This window comes from Fopius arisanus, unplaced genomic scaffold, assembly GCF_000806365.1.
Source record: "Fopius arisanus strain USDA-PBARC FA_bdor unplaced genomic scaffold, ASM80636v1 scaffold00063, whole genome shotgun sequence".
Taxonomy (NCBI): Eukaryota; Metazoa; Arthropoda; class Insecta; order Hymenoptera; family Braconidae; genus Fopius; species Fopius arisanus.
Genome location: NW_011887802.1, coordinates 302,864 through 310,898, shown reverse-complemented (window position 1 = coordinate 310,898; position 8,035 = coordinate 302,864). Strand labels below are relative to the sequence as shown.

Below are 8,035 nucleotides of genomic sequence, written 5' to 3'. Positions count from 1 at the left end.
CTTTCATACCCAACAATCCTTAGGATCATTCAAAATCCCACCATGCCACCGCCTTTCTAACTCATCCAAAACAGTACTATCAAACAATAATCCTAAATCAGTGAAAACTTGAGAAATTTTATTTTTTCCCGTTAATACGACCAGCCATTTGTCACTATTCTCTTAAAAATTGGAAAAAATGGAAAAAAATTGAAAAAAAAATTATTGGGTTTTTCTTGTTCAAAATTCCTTGGCCAAAAATTGTAAAAAAATTCAAGTCATCTAATGATGTGTACAATATGGAAAAAAAATGGTAATACAATCGGAGGGGGTAAGGATTTGCACCGCGAGTTCACTCGGAATACCTTATATAGATTTCTGCTTAGAATTCATTGAGATACTAAAAGATGTCAATATTAAGTGTTTACAAACAGCGGCGAAAACCCTTAATTTAATCTATCCAATTTATCTAATCTCAATTTATCTAAGAATTTTGAATACTCACGCAGGTTCTCCGTTTTCAGGTCTCGTAGCCCTCTCCAAATGCATGACATTCCCACTGAGTGTCTCGATCTCATCGGCTCTCTTCACCATGTGTGTCCCCCTTTTCTCCCTCGCCGAAGAGACCCCATGTACCCCCCTAACAGTATTTAAACTCACTCCAGTGTCCGTCGAGCGAATGCTCTCAACTGATCCAGTGGACAATCCATTGGATTTGGAGGATTTTAAAGACGTCTCACTCCCATGATTCCTCAATTGATTTTTGGCAGTTGCAGATCCCTCTCTCTCTCTCTCGCCCTTCTCAATATCCTTCGGACCGTCATTACCTCTGACACTCCTTGGACTGGTTCGATTCGATTGGGGCTTCGATCCTGCCTTGGACTGTGCTTTAGAGCCAGCTTTCGATGCTCTCTGGCTCTCATCAACGACAACAGAACTCGTATCATGGGGATTTGAGGACAGGGGATTCTGCACAGACTCCATATCAACCGGATTGCTCGACTCATTTTTATCAGGTTTAATATTATCCTTGGAGGTGGTGGGCTTTGCTGGTGGTTTCGATGGCTGAGGAGTTTGAGAGATTGAAGGGAGTTTTTCGTCTTTTACTGGCTCAACTGAAGCCACGGCAGTGACAATCTGACTCCTCTCGGTTTCCCTTTTGTCAACCGAGGGAGACATTTTTTTGGGGGCGGGATTCGGTGAAATGAGAGAATTAAACTCTTTTTTCTCAGGTGGTGCATCAGCAGGTGATGCCTGAGGGAGAATTGTCGCAGCATCGATCCTGAGGGGCTGAACGGCGGTGGTTGTTGTGAGATTAACAACACTGGAGGTGCCACTGGCCCCTGAGGATTGCTTCAGCAAATCCACAAGACCCAATTCCTCTTCCTCCCTCGTTCTTCTAATACTACTATCACTGTATCCGGAGAGTCCTCCCATTATCACTGAGTCGTCGGTGACGAGGGGCGATGAGTCGGGGGGATTTGAAATGTTCTTCATTGATAATGGAACAATGGGGGCTGATGGCTGGTTCAATGTTTGCTGCTGTCTCGGAAAGCTCTCTGGTTTTTTAATCTTTGTGGTGTTATCATTGGAGATCTTTACGAAACGAGTGTTAATGGAGTTGGTGGAATTACGGATGGGAATTTTAGTTGGGGATTTCAGCGCCTGTCTTGGCAATTTCGTCATGGTCTTTGGAGGTTTTCCCTTAGCTTGGCGGCTTGCCTCGATCAGTGGTCTTCTCACTGGTTGGGGTGTCTTGAGGGAACTTGTCCGTGGCAAATTAGTAAACTTTCTACTACCTCGGCGCTCCCATCTTTCTCGCTCTGGCTTTTGATTTTTCGACTTGATTGTTGTCAGACCACCACGTGGCTGAGGAATCAGCGATTGTTTTCGTGGGCTGTTGCCTTGTGAAAGTGACTCTGGAAAGAATAATGCGCTGAGTCATTACGTAAATTTCAGAGGATGGGGTAATTAACAATCCACTGGAAATCGGTTTTCTTTTTTATTACGTCATTTTAATGGACGGCGAGATGAGACAATTTCACTTGGACTTTCGTTTTTCGTCAGTGCTGGAGTGAAATTTCTTCATATTACAATTTCAATATAAAAATAATTTTCCAATAGTGTAGAAAAATTCTATAGTGAGAGAAAGAAAAATTTGTGCTGTAGGGGTAGAAGGGAAGGAAAGGTTGAAGGGAAATTGACGTACTAAAGTCAGTCTGGCGAGTTTCAGCCTTAAAATTCCGGTGCACGTGATGTTAGGGTAAATGCTTTAGCCGAATCTGTTTTCTCCGTGAAGTCTCGTTAACGTTAAGTGGTGAAAAGGATCGATATAAATTTCTCACGGAGAGTTAGAATTTTCGGGAAAGATCTAATTTATTTGGTAATTAAAGAAAATCCTTGCTCTACAAAATAAAATTGTAATAATGGATTATTTACTTGTTTGAACGAATCTCCGGCGTTGGAGAATTGGCGGGGGGCTGGGGGCCCTAGATTGAGCATGGGGGGGCGGTCCTTTGAAACCCCTGGGACGAAAGGGTGAGGCCCTGCCAGTCCTGATTGGCCTGGTTGGTGACACAGGGCTCCTCGATCTCGTCGATCTCGCCGATCTCGATCGCCCCCCATGAGTCGGCGAATCACTGGACGATTTGGCTGATCCCTCCTCAGTCTCAGCAAGTATAACAAAACTTGATTTTCTATGTGCACGTGCCATTGTCGAGGATGCGAGCTTGTAAGGCTCGGGTGCCCTCGGTGGTTCTGGCGGCTCATAATTAACAACACTCAAATAGTAGTTGTTGATGTTGGCACTATCTAGCAACCGGAAGCCCACGTCTGTCTCCGGTCTCATTCCATTTCTCCGTGACTTTGACTTTGTTGTCATTCTGTGCTTGCACCAATTTATTTATTTAACCACCTCAAACCCGTTATTTATATTTTCCATTAAAATAATCCTCATTAAATTACCAACTACAGTATTATTTTCTCACTTGGATTTTTATTTTTAGATGTTACGTACCTGCTCCTAGCACCACCACACAATAACGCACCATAGATATTTTTTAATAATAATTCATTAATGTTGCACTATCTGTGCTGTGGGTGAGTGAAAGGGGAAGGGAGTAGAAAAATAAATGTCAATTTTGGGATTAGGGGTGTCACTGGGTGAATGAATGAAGTGAATGAAGAGAGTAAGTGGATTGAGTGGTGTCGACCCAACTTGGTCAGGCGTTCTGACCGTTCTGAGTTCTCAGGCGCTTGCTTGACCGTTTCAGGTGCTTCTGACTGACCGACCATTCACCGACGGCCACCCCCAATCGCCCACCGAACTGCGGCTCCAACTGACGGCTTCAACCTTATGCTGTACTCCCTAATCACTCTATTATTCAGCAATCCACTAAATTAAAAAATATTTCAATAAACCCTTTGTTAAACCCTCATGTTAATATTCTCAATCGTTATTCCGGTGATTCTCCATTTTCAGAGCCATATATATATATATAATAATAATTCTATATAAACAATTTGTCAGATGACTAAAAATTCCAATTTTTTTCGAATTAATTTTTTTTTCGAATCAATGGGAAATTTAGTGGAGGTCTTTAATGGAAATTTCATTAAAACACATATAATAAAAAAATCTGATGACTTCAAACATCAAACAATTCTGTTGAGACAACTCTTCACACTTGGTGATGCACTGATAATGTTAATAACACGATACTCTTCGTTTTGCTGCGCTCCGATGAACAACAGGAGCAGTGGAAAATGAACAAAATGAAGAATCCTGGTGTTGAAAAATCTGGGTCGTTACTCACCGAGTTTTTTATCCCACTGAATTGATCTGGTACTCAGCTGCATTCAACCAATTATCGGAACATTAGCTTGATTGGAAGGAAAACTGGGCAGGGCCATATTTCATTCTATCATCCTGCTAGTGACTATCTTCAATATCTGACCTTTAAACTCTTCGTTTTACTGCGTTTATAATTAGGAAAGCTTAAAATAATTTTATTGCATCTTTTGGTTGGTTCGATTTATTTATTTATTTTTTTTTAGTAATTCAGTATATACAGACGCTCTATCGAACATCCCTCCCAGTCGTTCAACATTCTCCTTACTAAATTATATTAATATATATTAATATATATCACGCACACGGTTTATCATTTTGTTATTCGGTTTCAGGGTAAAGGGAAAGACAAGCCCCGCTGGTTCTATCACTTTTTTCTTTTTATTTTTTCGGTATGTTGACGATTTTTTATGTCTCGATAGTAAGGAGGAAGATATTTTCTCATCAATGAGATAAGATTTTTTTTAAATAGGGGTAACCTTTAAAAGATAATATAACCAGACCTTCAATTTGATTAATTCCCATTTTGGGTGAGTGACTCGCTCCAGTTTCGACTGAATTACTTAAAATTTTGAGTTAATATCAAAGTAATGGTGATATTCAGTGGTCGATGGAATTTTATTCGTATTGAATAATACATAAATAATATCCGAGTCAAAAGAAAATTCACGGTAAATTAATCGAGATAAAATGGTGCATCTACTCCACCACTGGACTACCGATTTATATAAATCGTGCTTTTTCTTTCCTTCCCAGTTCTAAAAACTATTAAAGGCCGATTTCCCTCATTTTTATCTTCATACCAACTGTCCATTTGAAAATCACAAGTACGACCTTTGGCATCATAATTATATAACGCGTTGAAAGCGATTAATCAAATTCATAATACTGTCTAAGATGATAATCGTAATGATATACCAAGCGAGGAAAAAGCCTTCAAATTCACCTCCCTCCACTTGCACGTACATAATTTGCGTTGATGTGAGTTAATCATTCACCGTATTGTCAGTTGAGTCTTTATACACATTCAAAATTTCCAATACACAAGGAACTGATTAATTTTAAACATTAAAAATGTGTGTACATTTATGCCATTTGATTTCAACGTTTCGTCTCATATAATTACGGAATATATATCGCCATTAAATCAGTTTAGGCCCAAACAACATGCAATTCATATTATGCCAATTATTTTACGCATTTTTATCCCATTTTTCATTAATTATTAAATCAACACGCGACATGTAAATGTGAATGCATAATGATACAATTTCAGTTTGATTTAGCCTCATCGGCAAGGTATATTTCTCTTCGCTCTTTTTATTTCTATTCTCCATAATAAAAAAAAAGCCCCGTGTGTGTGAATGAAATTTTCGATATTTTAAGCTTCCACACGACAGGATAGGACATAGGAAAAAAAAAAGGAAAAGATTTGTATGCATACCCTTCACATTTCTCGCTATGTATTCGCCCCAGGTTTATCAAAAATTTTCTGGGGATTGAGTCTCTTATGATCCTTCCTATACTTCTCAATAGTGATATCTGGGTTAACGCAAGTAGAAAGACTCAACGACACTGGATCAAGACTAGCAGCCAGTTTGAGATAAGTCTCCTCCATCTCCTTGGTAATCTTGATCTCTTGATAATTCCCCTCAGCTTTCATCTCCCCCTCCTCACCATCCTCCTCATTATTCGAATCAAACGAAATGAGGTCCTTAACCTGGGTAGAATCGTCCTCCAATTTCTCAGGTATTTTAATCTCCTGACAATCTCCAATTCGATCAACTTCAATGGTATTGAAAGTAAGTGAATGTAAACTATTACCCTGCACCTGTGAAGCACTGGAGCACCTATTATCCCCATTAAACTTATCATCAAACCCCGGCATATTGATCAACGTATGACTCTTGCTCCCCATCACTCCCTCAATTCCCTTTTTACCCTTTGAACTAGTTACAGAAGATTGTACCCACTCAGCGACCCTCTGTGCACTGTGCAATTGTGTCGGCGAGTCATTCGGAAGAATTGGGAACGCCTCGTCACTGCTAGTCGATAGAGATCGACTCTTCAATGCATTATTATGAACTAGTGCTGTTGTGTTGGATAGATTACTGGCATTGGGACTGCCACTGAGGCTCTCTGGACTTGTGTAAACAATAGTCTGATAGTTTCCCCGTGCATTATCCAGGAGAATATTTTTCGAGGTCTGGCTAACTCTCATCAGACAATTTCTAGCTGTATTGCTTGTCGTATTTGCGTTAAAAGCCCTTCGTTTGTCACTCTTAGATTGGATGAGATCACTGGAGCTGCTGGAAGGTTCTGAGCTGGAGATCATAACGGCTGAACTATCACTGCTGAAGCTAGGACTCACTGCTACTCCTGGGCTTTGGCTTACTTGGTTTAAATTTACAGCGTTAGTTACTTCTATTAATGTTACTTTATTTTGGTTTTGATTTTGATTTTGATTCTGATTGTGAGTGGCATTCTGGTTCTGATTCTGATTGTTGTTGGAATTTTTCTTCCAAATTCTCTCATTTATCACGTCCAGGTCTATATCCCCTGTTCTATTGCATCTTGGGGGCTTAGAGGGATCCTCAGGGCTGCCATTTATTCCTAATTTTGTCTTGTTGGACCACGTATTCTTCCAGATCCTATCGTTTATTATGTCCGCTGGGCTCTGAGTGGGGTTTGCATTGGCTACGTCTAGGTTTTCAGAGCGTCTGGTGACCATTGGTGATGTCGCCTGGGGTATCATCTCGGGGAGATCGAGTTTCTTAGCTTTAGTTTGCTTCGACTTGACTGCGATAGTTTTTTGGGATCTCTCGAGAAGAATTTTCGCTTGAACTGAGGACTGGGAGTTTTGATTTGGCTTTTGGGGAGAAACCTGACGGAGCGACGTGTAGCCATTCATCGATGGTTTTTTGTAGCTGTCCTCGGTGATGATGAGGGTGGTTTGGCACTCTGAATCCACCATGAGAATTGTTTTGTGGCAGACACAGGTGTCACAGTGTTTCGCGAAAATTCTTTCTTTCTCACGGTCTTCCAGGACTTTTGCCATTATCGAGGCTGAGACAATGTCCACTGGGGGCTTGCCATCGTCACTCTCATCGTCGCTGTATTTTTCAATGGGGTTTGGCTTGCTGATGTTGTAGACCATTGCTGTTGGCGGAAATGTGGAGATTGGCACTGTTATGCTTTTCACGTCTGGGGGCGATACGTCGCTCGATCTTCGCTTTTGGGTGATGTAGGTTTTCACTTTGGCTTGAACTTCTGTTGGGAGCGAGTCGTATTTTTGCCCTACAAAATTCGAAGGCTTGCATTGGAGAAGTTGTATGGCCAGTGTCACGTCATTGCGATACTCAGCCTGGAAAAAATATGTTTTTTAGGGGTGCTGGTTAATTCCAGTTTGTATGGAAATTTGATTTATATTGATGGTGTTGGGACAGGCACGTTCGGTTTGTTTTCAAATTAAACTTTATGGATTTGTTATTTTAAGCAGAGAATGGAGTTACTTGGGGAAATATGCTGATTGTATTATTCCGCGGTTAAAACGATAACACTGGATAAATTAATTCCATTCAATTTACAGATTGAAGAATATTTCAACAACCAAAATTTCCAGAGTTTCCCCATTCTTTCAAGTAATACAAACTCAAATATCGACGAAATACACAGTCTATATAAATAAGAAACTGATAACAAAAATTGTCGTTACTAGTTCCGATAATTCTGTGTTTAAACCGTTTCCTTTAAAAAAAAAAGATATCCAGGTGTGTTCATTCCTCCGTCCACTATCGTTATCTGAATTGCACATCCATGTCAACTTTGTCCTGAGCAATCTTTATCAAAACATCATTTTTTAATTACTCACGAGTGTTTCAACCAATATTTCAATTATTTCTGTACTAATCCCACTCGAATAAAATTTTGTTCGAAGCTCGCCGACAAAATCCATCTTATCATCGCTCTTAATTAAACACTCACATTATCCTGTGACAACCGATGAATCCTGTAGTTCGCATCAGCCAATCGATGTGACAGCGTGGCAATATCCTTGGTGAAGGCACCTTTTTCAGTCTCACATTTATCCACAATCCTCAACAATTTGTCCTCAAGATTTTGATTGACCTTTTGCACCCTCTTATGTGCCTCATAAAGCCTCGAGTATTTCTGCTCCCACGTGCGTAACTCCTCCCTCATAGAGGC

At 40.3% G+C, this 8,035-nt stretch overlaps 2 protein-coding genes across 2 annotated transcripts in view; both read right to left on the bottom strand.

Annotated features, from left to right (window-relative positions):
* The window catches only part of LOC105268949 (serine/arginine repetitive matrix protein 2), an 11,700-nt gene extending 8,428 nt beyond the window's left edge, over positions 1-3,272 (bottom strand). Inside the window, exons 1-3 of the mRNA XM_011308878.1 lie at positions 2,996-3,272; positions 2,419-2,861; positions 485-1,898 (exon numbers count right to left, since the gene is read on the bottom strand). Coding sequence (XP_011307180.1) covers positions 485-1,898; positions 2,419-2,860 — 1,856 coding nt within the window. The 5' untranslated portion in view covers position 2,861; positions 2,996-3,272. The remainder of the gene's footprint in view (positions 1-484; positions 1,899-2,418; positions 2,862-2,995) is intronic.
* A 739-nt stretch (positions 3,273-4,011) lies between these two features.
* LOC105268946 (probable protein phosphatase DDB_G0282105) overlaps positions 4,012-8,035 on the bottom strand; it is a gene marked incomplete in the record, with an annotated part of 5,201 nt that continues 1,177 nt past the window's right edge. Inside the window, 2 exon segments of the mRNA XM_011308877.1 lie at positions 4,012-7,193; positions 7,814-8,035. Coding sequence (XP_011307179.1) covers positions 5,289-7,193; positions 7,814-8,035 — 2,127 coding nt within the window.